Source organism: Aythya marila (assembly GCF_965140915.1).
Source record: "Aythya marila genome assembly, chromosome: 1".
Lineage (NCBI taxonomy): Eukaryota > Metazoa > Chordata > Aves > Anseriformes > Anatidae > Aythya > Aythya marila.
Window position 1 is genome coordinate 126,943,472 of NC_139042.1, and position 21,498 is coordinate 126,964,969.

Below are 21,498 nucleotides of genomic sequence, written 5' to 3' on the forward strand. Positions count from 1 at the left end.
TCTAATTCTTCTATGGAGCAGAGTGGAGTTATCATCATGTTTCATGCCATGGAAGCCAGAGCTAAAGGAATTCCTACAGTCCATACATGAATCAGCAGCAGGCTTCTTGTTTCACAGCATGTCACACCTTCCTCTTTCCCATGTTTCTTGTTCACAGATATGTTATTCTCAGCTTTAATACTTACGAGGCGCAAACATTCACCCTGATTTCTTCATCAAAGAAGGAGATCCTTCTAGGCACACTAGTTGTCACTTCAAACTTCGGCAGCACTGGGAAAGCAAGGTGAATATGATTGATCAGCAGTAGCATGCCATAAGCAGGTGTGTATGAGGAAGACGGTAAAAAACAGTAGTTGGCAAAAGCATTTTCACCAACATGGGAGAGAGAAGTCTACCTAGGATTTCACTGTAAAATATTATTGGACAATAAATTTAACTTAAGCAGTAAGATGAATAACTTTTAAATGCAATAATAATCATCATAATAATGATAATAGCCACAGTAGAAACTATGATAAATCACTTTAGTTGGGTGTGCATTTTCTTCAAGGGAAATGTGGGAGTAATACTGATGTCTAAATATAGTTAAGCCCTGTAGAGCAGAAGATACTATGCAATCCAGCCCTACTGAAGGAGAAAGGTCACTGATTAAGTGAAACAGTAAAATAAAACAGGTCCCACTCCTTTGTCACACCCCATTTTCAGCCTATCCTTTATTCCAGGTCACCAGCAATAACAAAAACACAGCTGGAACAGGCCTTTTTTTCACACACCTGTACACAGGAGACTGACAGGTATGAAAGAAATCTGGTGGGTGAGCAGGAAAGGTGTTACACTGCCATAAAAAAAAAAAAAAAAAAAAAAAAGGAAGAGAAAAAGAAAAAAAGAAAAAAAGAAAAAAGAAAAAGAAAAAGAACAAAAGGCTGGGAGTTGTCTAAGCCTTCTCTAGGCATTATTAGGGAAAACCTGCCACAACCTATAAGATGAAAAAGTTGTGAAATTAAAATGAATTGGGTTACTCCCCTGTAAGGGGATCACTATGAATGCTTTGGCACCTCCACTGCTCATTATTTTCCACCTTGCACTTCCACTGGTTATCCAGCGTCTCCCAGTAATGACCTGGTAACCATCATCTACTGTCTGATAGAAAACCTCCTCAGATTTCTGCTGCATATGTTATCCTAGTGCTCTTCATACAATGATGACCTCCACAAAACAGGACAGGAATGAGTCAGGTCTCATTAATTTTGCCTCTGAACAAATGAAGAATGTAACACCTCAGTGATAGGACATGGATCTTAATTCATGAAAAATGTTGTCTCTTTCAGCATTTCTTTTTTAATTTTTGCCTTCACTTGCTCCACCCAGCTCTCTCCATGTGTTTCTTTCTTAGACATAAACATTTCAAAGATCTTAAAGTCTTTACTAAAACCTCCCATCTGACTTGGACAGAGCCAGCCTCTGATGCAGTGAAGTTCACAGTACTTGCTTACCATATTCCTCCACTGTGAAGAAGTGGTACTCTTTATCCCCTGACTTCTTCTCCACAACGATGTGGTAGGACCCCAGGATTGGCTCCTGGATTAATGGGAAGGAAAGCTGGACAATGCCATGTGTAGATGTTACGTCCAACCACTGCAGGATCTGGTTTTGCTCTGGGTCCTGGAGAGTGGGATAAAAAGAAAAATGAAAACCTTTGTCACCCTCTTTTTTGTCTTCTTTAAGTTTTGTACCCAGGCATGCTGGCTTAGTGCATTACTGTATGAATGGGAGTTTGGGCTGATGATGTGTGTTCTGATTTACCATTAGTTTTCCAGATCTCTTTGCGCATTAAACAAGCCTAAGTTTTTTTAAAAAATGATTGTTAAAATTACTTGAGAAGGAACCACTTGCAACCTCTACAGCAGTGTGTAATTATTTTCTATCCAATGTAATAAAGTGCATGGGAAAATGTGAAAACTACATCTTCCTTCATCTAAAGATATTAAGTCTTGCTGACCTAAATCAATGCTGACTTCCAAAGATTCTGGGAGAAAACTTTCAGTTTCAAAGTTGTATTAAAACAGTTTTAATAGAGGTGGAAAGAAGACCCACATCTTCTGACTTACAAAAATTTGACACATTTGACATCTGTGATTCTTAAATATAATACATCTCTATTAAGAATGAATTATCTGAGCTTTATTTACAATTCTGGTAAATATTCTTGCATAGTATTAGATATGAACCTTTTTCACACAAGCATTTGAAAATGCACTACTTGTATACTAGAGCTGATATTATCTAGGAACACTTTTCTGTGAGCCTTCTTCCATAATCTGTGTATGACAAGTTTCCTAAATCGTGATGGAAATAGATTTCATTTGTTTTGGATACTTGGTACTCACAGAAGGGCTAGTGAGGAGTATGCATTTGAAATGGCAAAAGAGAAAGCCATGTTTTAGGAATGCTGAAGCATTGGAAAGGCTGTGGCCTTTCCAAGGAAATTTGCACTTTAATGATGTGGTGTCTCTTACCTCAATGAAGATTCGTGGATACTGGAGGAGAAAAAAAAAAAAAAAAAAAAAAAGAAAAGAAAAGAAAAAAATGATCAAAACTTCAAGAAATTAACTGTGGAGCTTGAAAAATACTAGGCTATAAAGAACACTGTGAACTCCTTTCTCTGAATACAGAAGACTGTGTCAGGGAAATGATCTGAAATTCATGTCTGTAATTTAAGAGATAATTCTAGGGAGACAACTTGTTTATGAATTTATATTTTCTACAGAAGCATCCAATCTCTTTCTACAGATCTGGGACAGGTGAAGTGAAGTTGTTGCAGGAAGCACGGCCGAAAGCATGACAAACACCAGTAGAGTCAGATCATGCTCCATTTTATTGCCTGAATAGCCTAACTTTTATTGTGAACTTAACAGGGGTGGACAGTGTTTCACACAAGATTATTGGTCAAAAGCACTCAGACAAACAACTACAAGAAAACAACCCCACCTGCAAGAAAACAACCCCCTTGCGATTAGCAGTCACATAGACCTTGTCCTTGAAGCCAGCTACTGGTAACAATATTTTTGTGAATTCCTCAATTGGGCGATGTGGGAACACTGTCATGGGAACTTCTCATAGTTGCCCTGGTAGCTTGGTTTGCTCAGCTACAGCAAGCCATGGGATTTTTGCTGTTTCAAAAAATCCCTCAACATGGAGTGACTACAAAATCTGAGCACTGTGAGAGATTTCCAGGAGTGCTTTCAGAAACTTTGCCCTCTATAAAGGCAGGAAAGAGATGAGGTGTCAACTAACAGAAGTTCTCCCAAAATAGCAGGAGGCCTGTTCCAGTCCCTTCTTATTCAATATACAAATGAGAGAGTCTATTTGAAAGGGTACCCCACGAGAGAGCTTGAAAAATCTTGACTATCACTCTTACTTACCATCTCCTGAACAGGTCTGAACTGGCTATCCAAACTGACCACACGAAACATCACTGAAAAATATATAGGACAAAAAAATATTATTTACTTTAGCAGTGGTAAATTACTTTCAATGTATAACTGAAACAAAATTTGTTCAGGCTTTTAGGAGGAACTAATAAGTACTTGGAAATTAGAGAACTAGAAAGCATTTTCTTATCCTAGCCAGTGAAAAACAAAACAGAACAAAACAAAACACTTATCAGCTGAAATGTCTTTAATACTGACCATCCAGGACTAAACTAACTTATAAAGTGAATACAAATATCCTACATTATCATCAGTTGTTCTTGAAGGATTCAGTTCTTTGGAGTGTTTCCTAAGAAACTACCTATACAAAACACTTCAATGAAACAATCAAAATGAAGGAAGACGGTATCTTTATTCTGATTTTAAACCCTGCAGCACTGTAACTTGCTTAAACAAAAGATACAAGTAACTATAACACAGACAGTAGTCATTTAACTATGGTAATTAAACCAGCTCTAAGAATTAGATTAGCAGTTAACTATAAAGAACTGTTGACAGGAAACGACATGCTCAAATAATTTTTATATGAATTTTAATTCCAAGCTTAACCTATTATTTTCTGTATTTTTTCAGGATGCTCTTTACATGATTGATCTCAGTAAATCTGGCAGAACTCAAAATTATGTAAATGAAATTAACTCAGAAAAGACACATGAACCCTATTTGTTTCTTGCAATTCTATGAAATGGTTCTGTTTTTCACTGACTTTTGATGTGCCCAAAGTCAGATGACAATTACACACTATCTGATGACAATTATACACTATACACTGCCTTCGTATTCTGCAGTCTTTTCCTCCACAAGAGAAGTCCTTGTCATTCTTGACCCACCCTTGCACTTATTTTCCCAGGTCACTATCTGACTCAAACTCCCAAGCCACCTTTTTGCCCTGGTTTGTAGATGGGTTTGTCCGTCTGGATGAAAAGTGTGTTATCCACATTCTCGATTGCCACTGATCTTCTTTCAGCTAAGTGAACTGTGGAGCCTTTGGCAGAGAAAGAAATGAATGCCAAGGGGTCAGAACCAGCAGGAGGAACCTGGAGAGAAACAAAACCCCAGAAGAAAAGTGTTAAATGAGGCATGTTGAAGTGCGCTGATGCTTTGGATTCTTGAGTAAGATACTGACTGTGAAGTGAATCATTAATAGCTTGTGCTAAGTCATGAGAAACCCCACATTTACCAGTGACATAGTCTCTGGTAAACTATGCTGTGGAAATCTCTGTCACCATGTAGCAAGGTTTTAAGCTATGCCCTATCCTAAGCATTTGCTCATCTCATGTAGCTACGTGCCTATAGGCAAGCTTCCTAGCTGTACAGCTCAGTTCTGATGTGTTTCTCCTGCTGCATTCTGGAAGACATAATCTTGGGTCTTGTTTGTCATATTTGTCCTGATCTTGCAGAGTCATAGAAAAGGGAATGAGCATTTCCCTTCTGGATTCTCCAGTGACTTGACAATTCTCCCTTAGCAATTATGACAGTTCCATAGGACGTATGCACCTGGGATGGCAATTAAAAGCGTTTTTCTATTCACTCTATGAATGGAGATGAAAAGCCTTTCTCCAGCTCTCCTCTACAGCCCAGATATCTTTTTTTTTTTTTTTCTTCTGTCTTTATTGTCAGCTTTTCCAACAGTTTATTATTATTTTTTGTCATATTGTATGCCTGCACTTTTCACCTTTATGCTCTCACTGACAAAGACAGTGGCACTGAAATATTTCCAGCTTCTACACCCTCTTTAGTAGTCTCAAAAGATAAAATACCTTGAACTCGCAGCACTTGAAGAAATCATTCTTTGTTACAAACTCCTCAAAGAGAGTTGTCTGGATGTTGTTGTATTCCAGGATAACGCTCAGGGACAAAGGCTCGCTGAGGCTGTGGAACTGCACACAGGCGGTCTGTGGAGAGTCGCTCCTCACTACTGTTGGTACCAGCAGCACATACTGACTGCAAGAAGGCAAGACCAGTTCAGAGAGTTCAGTCATAAAGGAAAACAATAGCAAACAGGACAGGAAAACACCACAGAAATGCTATACATGTGAAAGAAATAATGCATGACAGAGCTGATGATTTAGGTCTTCAATGCAATATGAATCACAATCTTTTCTTGGTAATTGGATCCATTCCCTCCTTTCCCTCCACCTCGATTTTTGCTTACTCATATTGTCTCTATTGCTATTTTCACTTGCTTAAGTCAGAATGTACGATATTCAAAGATCAAAATTAAAATAATAATTAAAACAAAAATTAAAACCAACAGTGTATCTGAGAAAGCTAAACACTTCACAGTGCTTTCCTTTAGCACTTTTGAGAAGGGTTAAATCCCTTTCTCAAATGATGTACTTTTGAAAACTGTGACTGAAATCTTTGATTTTCATAAAGCCATAGACACTGACAGTGGTGTATAAGCCCTCATAGCATAGCAAGTGTAGCAATAACAATAACAATAATAACAACAGGATTACTGTTCAGCATAGCTCCTTGGAACCAGACGTTACCTGCCCAGTAGGACACTCTCACTCTGTACTGCCAATATGTACCTCTTCCTGATCATTAGTATTACTTGCTAAGCTAGTCTTTAATGTCCTCTCAATGCACTTCAGATTTTACCTACTCCGGTTCTAGGTTTCTGTCACTCAAATCAGATTTTTGCAGCAGATTTATGATGGAGAACATCATTCCAAACCATACTTCATTGCTATCTACTTCAATTTCAAACTTATTTCAGAATCTAGGTTACATTACTTATTGATGTTCCATGATAAATTAACTAGAAGAAAAAAAAATGAAATATTGTATCATAAAATCACATAAGGTATTATCTCTTACGGTTCAGAAGACACTGTGGTGATCCAACTCAAGCAGAAAATACTGAGAAGTATCCTTGACCACATCTCTGTCCTTGAGGAAGAAAGAAGAGAGACTGATCTCAAGTGGACAGCCTGTCTTCTGGCTTTTAAACTGGCCTGGGATGGTGCTCCTCCTTCACAGCTTCAGTCATATTCTAACAAAAAAATATCTACATAAAATTTGCATAGGTTCATCTTCCTCTCACCTGTATGTTCTCACACTCTTAGAATTCTCAAACAACAGATTAGGAAAGCTCTCATACTTCACATAGCTTTGTAAGCTAGCCAGACCGGTTCCTGCCAATCTGTTTTATTGAAGCTTAGCTCTGTGATTAACGTCATTGTGTGAAGGTTGCTTAATGTTTCAACTTGTTAATTTTTGCCATTGCTAAAGTATTTCCTTGTTCTGTGAAGATTTTTCCCTAGGAACATCTCACCAAACAGAAGTAATCATAACTCAGGGCTATTGTATGCCTACATAGGGATCTGGGCAGCAAAAATACAACATTCAGTACAACACAGAAGGAAACTCCTGTTCCTAATCTGTCTCTGTTACTGCACTCAGTACTATTCAGGAATGGTGTTGGCTAAATGTCTACCATTGTCTACCTGTCAGTGGACAGGACAAGTATATCTCTAGGGAAAGGAATTTTATAACCTTATTTTATTTGTTCATTCATCTCTCTGTCAGTCATTTTTTTCTTCCACTCCTGCTCCCCTCATCATAGAACTTTTAAGCCTGTTGGTGAATTTTAAGCAAATCTGACCAAGAAGGAGAAGTTTTAGAATAATCAAGCTATATATATATATAATCATAAAATAATTTTGATTGAAAAAGACCTTCTGATGTTGTCTCGTCCAATATTTCATTTTAAGTAAGGCTAACTTCAAAGCTTATCCAGTCAAGTTTTGAGTATCTCCAGGGATGAAGAGTCCACATCATCTGCTCCCATGCTTAACCATACATTGTTGTGAAAATATATTTTCTATAGAGATATATAGATAGATAGATATAATATATATTTTTTTCTATATATTTTTTCTATATATTTTTTTCTTTAAATCAGAATTTCTGTTACTGTATTTTGTGTCTTGTCCTTTCACTATGCACCTCTGAGAAGATGTCTTCTCTATAATTCCACTTTACATAGTGGAAGACTGCAATTATATTCCCTTTTTGTTTCTCCAGGCTGAGTAAAACAGACTGTCTCAGTTTCTTTCTTTGTTCCAGACACTAACCATCCAAATTACCTTCCACTGGACTCCCTTCAGTCTACTAATGTTGTTTTTGTACTTGGGAGCAAAATCTGAAAACAGAACTCCACCTGTGGTCTCACAGTTGCTGAGTGGAGGGGAAGAGTGAATTTCCACGATGTGTTAGCTACACTCTTGCTAATATATCCTGAACATAGAAAACTAAATAATCTGTGTTGGTAGGGGACTGCATTCACACTCTTCTGTATGAAAAGAAAATCCAAACCAACCAACCAAAAAAACAAAAAACAAACAAACAAAAAAAAAAAACAACCAACAACAAAGTATCTAATCAACATGTGTGTAACTGCAGCCTACCCTAGGCAGTTTCTCCACATTTTCCTCTTCTTCTTCCTCTTCTTTAGCCAAATAAGTGATAAAAGGGGAGAGAGAGCTGAGTATACTGTAGGAATAATTAGGGACACAGAAGAGAGCTAGGGGCAATGAAATAAAGGTTAGGCAGTACAGGGTGGGCCTGCAATTATCTAAGGGTTGTAAGAAGGAAATGAGGACTATTACAGTGATGTGGTACAAATGGATGTAGAACTGCTGAAAGCCTATCAATTTTATTTCTCATGATATAATACATGCTTACTAATGACTCAGCCATACAGGGGTTATTATTTCTGTCAGCACAGGCAATACTCTAAACTACTCCTGTCTAACCAGGTCCTCTTTCCCAGAAGCTTTCTCATGACCAAGTTAGGACACAAACAGAAGTGCCTAAGGTGCTGCTGGAGCTACTGTCTATTCCCAGTGAGTTCCTAGCAAGAAACATTGCACAAAGCTTCCCCGAATGTCCTGTCACTAATGTGACAATTCTGCATGGCAGGTGGGTGATGTGCAAACAGGGCAGAAACATTGTGAGGAAAGCAGCTGCATTGTTTGCAATCAGGGCAGAAGGCAGATAAGTGTGTTGGAGATGTGTTTGCATTTGTAGCTTTGAAATACCTCAGATCCCATGTATTACTTCTAGCAGTCCACGGCTCCTAAGCAATAGACAAAGAAGAATTAAAGAAGGAGAAGGAAATGGCAATCAATTCCTAGGCTTAGGTGCAAATCGTTCCAGAACATCACCTTTTATTTAAGTGCAGCAAGCCTCTAGAGTTCTTGGCAGTAAATGAATAGACTTTAAAAAAGGAAAAGATAAGGCACTTGAAAATCTGAAATTTTATGACTTTATGTTTGGTTCAATTAAAGGGCACCTGCTTCTCTGGAAGTTTGACATTGAATTCATTACATTAGTTAAGTTACTGATCCCAGAAGACCACATATTCCAACAGCGGAGAATTCAAACTCTCAGTCAGTATAAATCTGAAGTCATGCCTGTTTTCTGTTGTGTCAGAGAAAATACAGCTAGGATAGAGTTAACTTTTCTCCTAGTAGCTGGTATGGTGCTGTGTTTGGGGTTTAGGATGAGAAGAGTGCTGATAACACACTGATGCTTTAATTGTTGCAGAGCAGTGCTTACACCAAGCCAAGGACTTTTCAGCTTCTCCCTCTGTCCTGCCAGCGGGCAGGCTGGGGGTGCAGCAGGAGCTGGGAGGGGACAGACCCAGGACAGCTGACCCCAACTGGCCAAAGGGGTATTCCGTACCATAAAGCGTCATGCTGGACAATTAATATGGGGGCCTGACCAGGGTGGGAGACCTGGCTGCTCAGGGATAGGCTGGGCATCAGTCAGCGGGTGGTGAGCAATTTCATTGTGCACCACTTGTTTCATACAAATTATTAGTAGTACTATTATTATTATTATTATCATTTCTGTCCTAATAAATTGTCTTTATCTCAATCCACAAATTTTCACTTCTTTCCAATTCTCTCCCCCACCCAGAGAGGGAGGTGGGAGGGTGAGTGAACAGCTGGCTGTGTGGTGCTTAGCTGCTGGCCAGGTTAAATCACAACACAGTGAACATATGTTCAGTGGAAGAATGAAAGGCTTCCAGCAGTTCAATAGGAATGAAATAGGAATGGCTTTCAGCAGTGAAGTCTTGGATTTTCCAAAAGAATGAGTAATACGTAATTACTGGCTTCTCTTTGGCAGTTCCACTTTACATTTGCATAACAGTCAAGAACTGGGAGTACTTTCTAAGTTGTGACTTAACCTGAGATGAAGGACAAACAATCCAACCTACACTGCATTATCTCTTCTTCTTCTCCTCCTCCCCCTCCCCCTCCCCCTCCTCTTCCTTCTCCTCCTTCTCTTCCTCCTTCTCCTTTTTCTCCTCTTCCTCCTCCTCCTTCTTCTTCTTTAAAAATTTGCCTCATTTTTGTCTCTAAAAGAGATATATCAGGAGTCAGAGCCCCAGCTTCCATATCACTTGTGCAAATACCTTCATCAAAGGTTCCAGACAGTTTGCTAGCTTTCTAAAGGAATTCTGTTGTAATCTGAGAGATGCTTTCCCATGACACATTTATCAAACCCATTCTGACAAAATATTTTGTTTTAAAAAGCCAAGATGTCTCTTAATAGTGTATATATCTCAGAGATTAGTTGTTTTAGATAAATTTACCTTCATTGCCTTCCACTCTTCCAAAGCCTATCCTTATCTGCAAGGTTTTAGGCTATCAGCTGATGTCAATATGTTTGCCAGCAGCAGGCAGTGTGTAGTGCTATTGATATAGTATGCCGCATCATTTCATGTTGAATGATGGAACATTTTCTGATATTGGATGTTTTCTGTAGTAACAAAGATCAAGTAACATTAAGCATGGTAACACCTATATATGGAAAAGTAAACAGAACACTGTTCAACTCCTACAAGATCTTTGTTATAGGTAGGCTGTTAGTAAATATATCAGCATGCTGTCAACGTATGTTTTACAACCTCATATGGAACAAAACACTTGAAATACCATTGATTTTTCTTATCTATAAAATTTAACATATAAGGATGTCTCAAAAAAAGCCTGCTGTGTCCAAAACATGAAAAAAAGAGGACATTAAAGTAGCAAGGCAGGCCAAGAGAGAGTTTATAAAAGAGTAACAAAACCATTCAAAACTAATAATAAATCTTTCTTCACAAACAATGGGAATAGGGAGAATTCTTTTGCCAGAGAATCCACAGAGACTCATGACAAAAAGGATAGAAGATAAGGTCAAGAAGAGTGCAAGAGCAGTGCAATTACTGTTACTCACTATTGTTTTAGTTAATCTAACATGTGTTAAATATAACTGCATTTAAAGAAACTATTTTATATAAAAAATCAATTTTTCAAATAATAGCCAACAATCTATGGACAATGTAATTCTGATGCTTTAGTTACATCACTGCCATTCTGAATTAGCTCAAAATCTTCAAACAAAAGCATACTGATTTAACTTAAGGCTTTGTTATTACAGACTTTTGCCATAAAGACCCATGAACATGTATTTCACTTGATCACAGAGGACAAAAAAAAAACATTTTGAAGGGTAAAAACCAAACCAAACCAAACTAAACCAACCAACCAACCAAAATAAGGAAAGGAACAAACAACAAACAAAACAAAACAAAACAAACAAAAAACTTCCTTCAACAGAAAAGTTTTCCAGTCTTTATTATATCCCTTGTTCTTTTACTCAAATTGTTTTTTGTTTTAGCTGGAGATAGATGAAAAAAAGGCAAAGAGTAATTGAGGTAAAATAAAGAAACAGACTTCAGACTTTCCTTTTTGAAAAAACAGCATCTCAGATTTTGCATTCTATTATAAAGAAAATGTGTTAGAATCACTTCCTCCAGGTTCAGATTTTAAATAACCTACCACTCTCTGTGGTAAAGGAGTTAATTTGGGGTCTATATTTAATTTTTCAAAGAGAACAGTAAGTCTGCCCCTACGCTAGCCCATTCAGCAATCACCCATTTCATGAGATATTCTTGTGTTCACTCTCCTGGAAACCTGCAAACTCTGTAAGTCAAAAGAATATTTTGCAATCACAGGAGAGCAGAGCTTGACACCTGAAAAAATTGCTGCTTTGAGATCACAGAATCACACAGAATCACAGAATTTCTAGGTTGGAAGAGACCTCAAGATCATCGAGTCCAACCTCTGACCTAACGCTAACAATCCCCACTAAACCATATCCCTAAGCTGATGATCCTTGGTAACAGAGGTTTCACAAGGTATGCTCAGTTTAAAGTTGTAGCTGAGCCATGAGCCAGAGCAGACCCTCACTCTGTACCATCAGCTAGAATCAAGTCAGAACAGACACCAGAGAGCAACAGTTTCCCGGCTCTTTGGTCCAATGGATCACTACCAAGTGAACTACCACATGCAGGTAAACAGGCATCTTGATCATGAAACTGTTAATTGAAAACATTACAAAGACTATATTACAAAGCACATATATATATGTATATATTGCAAAGACTATATGATATCATGGATACGCTAAGAACTAGTTAATAAGTCTTATGAGATGCCAGTGGTTCAGGCAAATCACTAGTTTTAATAAAAGATACTATTTAAAGTGATGACTTCCCACTTTGTATTTTAAGACCTGCTTTTCCCAGTCTTTTGAGTAATGCGTGAGTAATGGCTACAGCACGCTTCTCAACTCTCAGACTTCCATTTAGTACAAGACATTTTTTCAAGCATGTTATTTCCTGTAACAAAGGCTTAGAGGCTGCTGAAAATGTCTTCCTGATGGTATGACCTAACTGCAGTTTGCCACATGTACATCCCGTGGTACCCACTGTAACTTTGTAAAGGGTAACACTAAGCAAGCTAACCTATAAGTGACCAGAAACTAGAAAATACTTCAAGAGCAAATCTTCAGGCAGCAAAAACAAGGCTTTTGCATCTGCCTAAAGAGCTTGTCACTCTTGCAAGGATCAGGGAACAATGATTACCCAGCTCAAATTATTTTGTCCACCTCACTTTTTCTAAACAATGGGATCACCCTGCACTCATCTTCTTGAAGAACCTTCATTTTGCAGGAGAAACACCTTAAATACTACAAAGCCCCAAGAGGGTTTTACCACCTTTCTACACCTGTATACTCTCACACATCACCTCTGCCACAGGTGTGTATCATGTGGTCATGATCTGCTCTTTCACCAAAATCTCATTTTCTGTGTATGTGGGTATTTTCTGCACTATCAGATCACCTGGCTCCCATGTCCTACTTCCTGGTTTGTCCACCTTAGATGGTATCAATTCACCTCAGTGAACCATTATGGAATGAACCAACCAGTTCTGTAGATAATTCATTGCAGGTACCAGTACTTGAGTCATGAGGGGTTGGACCCATCGACATTAGGTCTGCTTTTTGTTTTGCCAGTAGGCTTTGTACTTGCAGTCACCTTCACATGCCTCCATTAGACATGTCAGGACATATAACACATAGACCCGTGGATTGCAGCAAAGTCCTCATGTTATTTCTGCATTTACAGAAAAGAAGTGGCCTAAGACTGTGCAATACAGACACCAATTTGTTCTAGAGCCCTGAGTTGGTGGACATAGGGCATTTATCATCAGATGGTTTGATCAGAGAGCCCTCCCTAAGGAAGATGCATTTAGCAGTGGAGATACTGTCTCCGTTGTCTCCTTTTGACTGTCCATTAGTTACAGCAGGAAATACGAGTGCAGGACATGTTATATTGAGGAAGGTCACTTTCCTCTGGTGAAGTGGAGGCAATCTATTTACATCTCTTAGTGGAGTTGCTCTTTCCTATTGGTGACTTGAAAATCTGTAGCTCATACTGAGTAATTTGAGCCCTACAGATCTGCTTGTGGGGTAGTAACCACCAGCAGCCGATTAAAAATTACCTCGGTGTGAGCTGCTTAGATAACACACAAGCTCCAAAATGCAATACAGGTCATGCTATTTTCATTGTCTAAAAGAAAATATTCAGCCTATAGTATAAAAGAAAGTGAAGCATGGTACAGACAAGGGTTGTGATCTTAATCACAATGCATCAGAAATAAAATGCGTCAGAAATAAAATGTGAAACACATTTCCATGTTTTAACTACCAGATTTTTCTTTCTCAATTAGCTTGTGGATAGGACCTGATGTTTGAGGAGCACTGTGTTGCATCACAGCTGATCAGACGCAAAAACAAAAACTTGATTAATAGCTGCCTTCACTCAGTGACAAAAGGAGCTCAACACCAAAACTCATCTGATGTCGAAAGCTGGATATTTTCACTGTTATGAGGACAAGAAGCTACTTCTGACAATGAGATCTCAAACCAAATGACAGAAATATATCAAAAGCATTTTTTTTAATTCCAAAGTTATTTTCGGAATTTCATCTATCTTTAAATAGCATATCCAAGCCATGGAAATCATTGCCTATCTTTTTTAAGTGACTTGATAATATTTTGGATTTCACGAGAGTGGTAAATTGAAGGAAACAAAAGTTAACTAGTCTTCATGTAAGTAAACTGTCTAGATGAAGTGAAGGCAATCTTTGTTTTCTAGGCACATCTGTTCTTTGCTCCTTCTGTACAGAAGCTTAAAACAGGTACTCTTTCCTAAGCTATTAATGATCAAAATTATATCCACATTGTCGTGGAGAACAGTTCTTGGATTTATCCAGAGAAAATTAAGAGGAGAATTCCTTTCAGAGAGTTTGGAAACTGAAACATCAACATGAAATCATTATAACAATCAGAATATTGTGTTTTAAGATGAACAGCAGGAAAGGGATATTGTTAGTTTATGTGACAAAAAGCTCCTCTGCACATCCATAAAGAAGCAGATAGAAACAATGGCAGATGGAGGAACCCAAATAATACTGTATCCCAGCTAACCTTTGGCCCATCAGCTCTTTAAGGGCCCATCTCCAGTGGTACAATGGCATCTGGGAACCCAAATTAAGGACTCAGAAGAATGAACACCCTTCCTGGGCCCCTCCCAGGGCTGTCTCAGCCCCCATGTTCCAGGTGTGAAACCCATCACTAGGCAGACTGAGTATCCAAGCCCAGCTGCTGGAGGTACCTTCTGTATATGCTTATGTGCTTCCCACCAGTGGACCTCTATCTGGCTCAGCCAGAGAGGGAAGCAGGATTGAGGCTGTTGATACTGTTTGTGTTCTTGTGAGTGCTCCATGTGTCTGTGTAGATCTGTGTGGCAGCCATGTGTATATATATACATGTATGTATATATGTATATGTGGTGTATGTGTGTTTGTGTGTGTAATGGGAATAACATGCTCAGCCTCACTACTGGCTGCACCTGAGAGCAAGGAGCTGCAACAACTTCACCTCTGTTGGGTTTCCAGATTCTGCCCTCCCTAAGAGAGATCTTTTGAAATGTATCCAATAAGCGATATGTTAAAATACTGAAACACAACATAAAGCTCTGTATCCTGATTAAGGAAAGACACTTCATAAAAGAAAATGTCAAAGACATGAAATACCTGTCTTAGGAACTGCTAAGGGTAGTGACATTTGTACAGAACTCAATTAAGATTAACAAATTCATCCAAGACAGCAGGAAAAATAGAAATGGAGTAGTAATGTGTCTGTGTGCTGCTGTGGCTATATAAACAGAAGGTGGGAGTCCGCATTTCAGTTTTTACTGCAGTACATATGATACATTGTCTACTGCACAAAGCATGTTTCAGAGTGTTAATAATGTGGTCTCTGCAAAATATAGTACATTGAAAGACAAGCTATTGTGAGTTTGTGACAAAAAGAGCATGTTACATGAAATCCACTTCTGTATAAACTTGAACTTTCCTAACAGGAACGGAAGATGGACCAGTGTTCCAGTATCTCTCTGCTCATCCATATAAATATAAGGACCTTATTAACACTCCTAGCCATTGAAAGTAAATGTTTAGGGACACTGACAACTGAAAGAAAATCTGAAGATCCCTAGAACTGAGTTGTGTCACCTTCCAGTCTGCAACAGTATGCCTAGGGACTGGTGCTGCTGTGGAAAAAGCTACTGAATTCAGACTGCTAAGATGAGACTCAGACAGTAAAAGGATATCCTGCATCTGAAGGAATAAGCCCTTACCACCACAGTAACACCGATCACTACATGGTTTCCCCAAACTAAAATGAATGCCATCCTCACTATGCATATAATCATTATAACCCTGGATTACACTGTTGTGTTGTAGCCATCTGCCCTTTGTTCTTCAGGCTGCAGAGAAGTAAAAATCGTAGTTCCTGAGTGAACACAAGAACTAGTCCTGCTGCATAAGTCAGGACTGCCCTGGACAGAGAGGAATGAGACCCTCCAACCACAGACTAAAGCTACAGTGGTGCTGCTGCAGCCATAGGATCTTTCCCTGTGGCTCTTAGACAACAGTGCCAAAATACCCTTACAATATGTACAGAGTGGCATCATTATAAACCATGATTACAGTTTTCATAATCTGGGAATGATTACTCAGTAATTAAGGAGCTATCACACACAGCTCTCTGGATGACATGCTTGCAACTGCCAGGAATTGGGAGTGGTGAGCACAGGCGTGGCATGAAGTGCATGGATGAGCAAACAGGAGGCAAAGGGAAACTAAATGGAAAGCTGACACTGGATAGATGCTCCTGTGTCAAACAGAGCAAGGCAAATACTGACAAATGCTGAAGACAAATGCTGAAGAGGCAGATGGGGAAGACTGCTAAGGAGAGAGAGGAGATGAACCAGCAGCAAGTTGGTGGGGATGACTGTAGACATATCTCTGTCAGCAGGCTAGAGTTGGGCAGTGGGCGACCAACATCTCAGGGACTCCAGGAGCTGCCTGAAGACTTGCTCTGCAAGGCTATGACACCTGCAACCTCCTTGCATCATGCTAATGGAGAAGCTCTGGCTTTCCAGGCAGCAGGCAAAGCTTTCAACCAGAAGAGGGGAGAAGATTATGCAGTATGAGCCATAGCAGTATGTGGAGTCAATAGCCTCAGTAATTCATCTACTTCTCTTCTGTATTGCCCCAGAAGGGAGCTGTTGGGCTGTGGGGAACCCCTAGCTTTGCAGTGCTGTCCCTCCCAGTGGCTGAGGAGAGCTGAGGAGACAAATCCCAGTGGAGCATCCCATGGAGTTCATGGAAAAAATGGCCAGGCCACACACCCCCAGACCCTGGGCTGGACTGTCATGACTACTACAGAGGGGAAGTGCCCAGCCCTGGACTGGCAGGGAGGGATGTGCTGGGAACAGGGCTGGGGACAGCACAGTCTGGGAGTATTCTGTACTCTGCATGTTCTGGTCCTTTGCACTGCTGACAAGACAGGGCTGTCGGGAGCTGGCATGTTCCCGAGCTGCACCCTGCCCATTGCCACCCTGCCAGGCCCTGGTGGGATGAGCTGAGAGGCTCAGTCAGAAGCAGGAAGCAGCTGTCATGGTGGGGCACCAGCATCCTGGGACTTGTAAGGTGACTGAGGGTGGCAAGGTAACTGCAGAGAGACAAGGAGGATGTTTGCAGCATCAGCATCAATCCATGGAATGGAAGCATCTCACTGCAACTTCAGGTGTGTTGCCCTGCCACAAGGAGATTTAAAATAGCTTTTGTGCCTCCACTAACCAAACCATAATGACAACCCAAAGGTGCTGCCAGTGAGGTTACAATACACCTTTCTTACACAAGTGGGCAAGTAGCATATTGTACCTCACAGGAAAATGCTCTGTAAACTCCCAAAAATGGGTACTGAAGAAAAAAGTAAGTAAAATTTATTATCTGTGTTAAGGAATGTAAAAAGCACTTCAGTGAAAAGCCTGAGAACCAAGCAGACCAAAACTTCCAAAGCTGTGAGTGGAGTAGGAAGCATCAGCTCTCAGATCATTTACAATTTTTTCTTGCTGTTGGTGTACCTTTTAGTAAATCTTTCTGGCAGCATATTCAGACTCTCACAAGACCTCCTTTATGTCACCTACTCTTAGAGAAGGGCAGCTGATTGTTAATTCATAATCCTGCACTAAAATGTGTTGGCAGGCTAAAAGCATGCCATTAATAAGAAAACAAAAACAAAAATTAAAAGTGGAGACTAGTCTATACTGCAGTCTACTGAAATTAATAATCTGCAGTTGAGTTAGGAAATTAGTGTTTCCATGTGTGCATTTTTTCCTGAAGCCTAGCTCTGCACTCTTGGGCATCCTTAAAAGGACACTTGGTTCCTTCTGGGTCACAATGGTTTCCCTGCTTTCACCTTCCACAAGTAGAGATTGTTCCAAGTGAATGAGTTTTTTCAGGCCTTTGCTGATTCAGAATTCACATCAGATTATTTACTTATTTATTTATTTATTTAACATTTAATATCTTGAAAAGACCTTGAATTTTAGATTTTGTCTCTTGCAAATGGTCTCCCTCTCTTGCTGAGTTAGCACAGTGGTGTTTCTCAGATGAGATGGAATAATGCAGCCTTTGCCAAGCCAGCTCTGAATTTTTTATTGAATGTTGAATTTGCAACTTGATATGAACTGCAAGTGTTCCTCTATGCAGTTGAATTGCAGTGGGATGTGCTACTCCTCTGGAGGAGTGAGCAGTAAAGTGAACTATATCAAAATGTACCTTTTGGTCCCATGGAAGGGCAGATATAAGAAGTTGACCAGTTAGTTTCTCTCGAGATTTATAGCACAGCCTTTCTTACTAGCAGTGTTTTGAGGGAAGATAGTGAATTCTCTTTCCAACTTAGTAGCTTCCTGTAGTCTGTAAGAAATGTTGACTTCTTTGTTTTGGACAGCTTGGATTCTGATGTGCTGTCTTGTGGCTGATTCAAAGCATATTTTAATTAAAAGCTACTTCTGTAATCTGTTTAACATGCAAATATGGTTTTAGAGGGACTTAATGAAACTGAGTTGTGTTCTAGAGTCCAGCCTCTTCAGCCTGCTGGAAAAGGGAAACTTGCATGTCAGTTAGTTGAGCTCTGATGTTTAAACACCAGCTGTAAGAGTATGTCCAAGTCACTGTACCTGTTTTCAACACATAGCACTACTTGACAATTAGTTGACATGTGGAGTTGAATGAAGTCACAGTCTCTACGAACTAGAGAGTAACTGTAACAAGGTTATGGTAACTGCAACATGCTGAAAGCAATGATACTTCTCAAATACCTGGCTCATTTATTAAATGTCAGGTTTTCAAATCTCCCTCATGTTTCAAATTTTAATTAAAGTAACCAGTTATCTAAAACTGTCAGTGTTTTATCAGTAAATGAAAGAAATGTGTTCTGTATGCTGCCTGTATCTGCTGAATGTAAATCTGCTATGTCTGATTCAATCTCTATGGCACTGACTTTAGATTTGTTCCTTTCTGAATTTTGCATAATTGCAATATTGTCTTCTTTGAAATGATTTCACAGTGACAAAACTGCTCATCTGACATCTTTTTGTCACTGTCTTAAAGTACTAGCATCCAACAAGGGAGGCCGTTCCACTCTGCTACACCTTGACTTTGGGGAGGATACAGATCAACACCTGAGTGATGCTTACTGTCCCGGGCTTGCAGTCTGAGCTGCACTTGTATTTACACAAGTCAAAAGGAGCGTAGCTGAGGATATCTGATTCTTCAGTGCACATAGATGATCCAGCATTCAGCTACTATCTCTGCATCAGCATGACCTGTAGGGGCAGGATGTGACTCCAGTAGTTTTGTTATATCATATGCTTTTATTCCTTCTGAAAACATGTACTATATTAAATCAGACTTTGAAGACGTCAATCTCCTATTTTCTTTAAAAGGGGGATGTAGTATTTACAATGGAGTCCCACCTTTCCCATAAGTTTGTGAAAATGTAGGTAAAATACCTGCAGCGGGCCAGCAGATGAGCATTATCATCTTAATTTCTTTCTTGGTGTAACAGTTTCCTTGCTGCAAAAAGCTAGGTGGACATTGCCATTATATGTTCTGTTCTGCCCTCTTGGCTGTCTAGAAAGTTTATGGTGAGGTTTGGAAACAAGTCTCAAATTGGAGAGATGTTCTGGAGAAATGGAGAAATGTTCTGTGTGACCTAACCCATCATTGCACAGAGAATCTCTAAACTGCTGGAGATCGCTGCCACCAGGATGAAGTACCCAACTGATTGTTTTGCAGTTGTCTCCCTACAGATGTGTGTTTGGTAATGTTGAGACAGTAACCATTTCTTTTTCCTTGTGTAGTCCCTTTGTATGACAGAGAAACAGTTTGAGCTGAATTACAGAAGAATATTCTTGCAGTGATTTTTTTTTTTTTTTTTTTTTTTTGCAGAGTTTCACAGTGATTTGATACCACCTGCAGTCTTGATATCAGTGATAGACAGGGATTATGTTTATTCTTGGATAACAAGTGGTCATGTTGGAAACCTGCCTGAGTATGGGAAGGTTTTTCTCTCCCTTGAAGATAGAATTCTGTTATCCTGATTTCAACATGGACAAGAGAGACTTTGTTCCACCTTACCCAAGAGGGTCAAATGCTGGGTGAGACAGACCTGTTTTTCCACACTGGCATTGAAATTCAACTCTCAACTCAAGCTTCCTCTGTTCTTCTGACAAGGCAGGTTTCGAAGAGAATTGTCTATTAATACTCCTCTTATCCTAGTGTATCCTAGGTATTTCACAGTTGGGGGACACTGAAAGACTCTTTGGTTTAGAATAATTGCTGACATCCAGGAAGTGGAATAACAGCATGTATGTACAAGGCTCAAATATATGATACCTCTTGTGCTGGTATATTTCGATCCTAGAGATACTGCCTCCTCCCTGAGTGACTGATGGAACTGAATCACAACATGATTTAAAGTTAGGAGCTACGTTTTTTGAAAACTTTGCATTTCAATTAGCTCTTTAGTTTCTCAATCATGATGAACGTAGGCTGTTGTTCAGAAAACATTATTGAGTCAGATTCATCTCTTTCAGACAGGAATTAAAGTGTTAGATGCAGACTGATATTTCTGTGAGTCCTGTTGGTCTGATGTGCTCATTAGCAACATTACAGTACATCCTAAATATTTGCACATTCAAATACTGTTCTTAAAATAGCATCTATTTATGCATCAAACTGAGGGAGAGAGCAGAAATAGAGGTACCAAACCCTTCTATTTCCCTGGACCTAGTCTCCACAATGTGATTAATTAAAAGACCCGTATTTTGTATAAAATTTCAGTGTAAGAAGTTTCAGTTGTTATCTTGGCCTATAGCACAAATTGGCATCAGTTTCTGGGAAAAAAATGGCAAAAAATGACTGGAGGAGGAAAGACATAATAAAATTGAAAAGGTGAGGGACTGTCTGTTACAGGTAGAGATAAATGCCAAGAAACCTCTGTTTTCTTTGCTCTTCTTTCAGGATAAAAAGATTATACTGATGGACAGAGACTGCTGTTTTTACCCCAGGGCCAAGAACAATAACAAGACTCACAGAAACAGTGTGTGCCAGGTGCTTTTTGAGATCAGACTAACTGGGATTATTGTCACTGATGCTAAGTGGATGGAAATATTCATTTATATTGACTATCATTATTGACTTTTTCTCTTCCTCTTCTGCTCTAATACAAAAGGAAAATATTATTTTCCAACTTTCCCATGCTCTGGGTATTTTTCCTATTTGAATAGCATGCCATTCATCTAAAGAAGTAAGTAAACATGTGTGGCAATAATCAGTTGCTAGATTCAGAAAACTTTCAGAAAGGAACTCTGTAAGTGAAAAGGGTTCCTTTGAAAAGGTAGTTGGGCTCCTCAGTCATTTCAGTACTCCAGAAACTGCTGCCTTTCATATCTGGCTTTCTGAATGCAATTGTGAAAAAGTCTTGGCAGGGGACATGCATGTACTGCTCCCATGTGAAGCAGCTGTTCTCAGGACAAGTTGAGGCAGAACTAGGCTTGTCCTGCCTGGATTGCTCCAGGCCTCTCTTGGCAGTCAAACACTGAGCATTGCTAATGATGTAGGCTGGGTTTGCAGTCTCAGCTGAACTCAAAGAAGTAAAGGTATTAGAATCACAGAATCACAGAATTTCTAGGTTGGAAGAGACCTCAAGATCATCGAGTCCAACCTCTGACCTAACA

General features: G+C 39.4%; 1 protein-coding gene across 1 annotated transcript in view; it reads right to left on the reverse strand.

Annotated features, from left to right (window-relative positions):
- The window catches only part of LOC309879968 (ovostatin-like), a 30,622-nt gene extending 24,037 nt beyond the window's left edge, over nt 1-6,585 (reverse strand). Inside the window, exons 1-7 of the mRNA XM_082764331.1 lie at nt 6,318-6,585; nt 5,252-5,435; nt 4,372-4,528; nt 3,423-3,475; nt 2,517-2,537; nt 1,494-1,662; nt 186-270 (exon numbers count right to left, since the gene is read on the reverse strand). Of these exons, the coding sequence (XP_082620457.1) occupies nt 186-270; nt 1,494-1,662; nt 2,517-2,537; nt 3,423-3,475; nt 4,372-4,528; nt 5,252-5,435; nt 6,318-6,382 (734 nt within the window). The 5' untranslated portion in view covers nt 6,383-6,585. The remainder of the gene's footprint in view (nt 1-185; nt 271-1,493; nt 1,663-2,516; nt 2,538-3,422; nt 3,476-4,371; nt 4,529-5,251; nt 5,436-6,317) is intronic.
- Between the last annotated feature and the right edge of the window lie 14,913 nt (nt 6,586-21,498).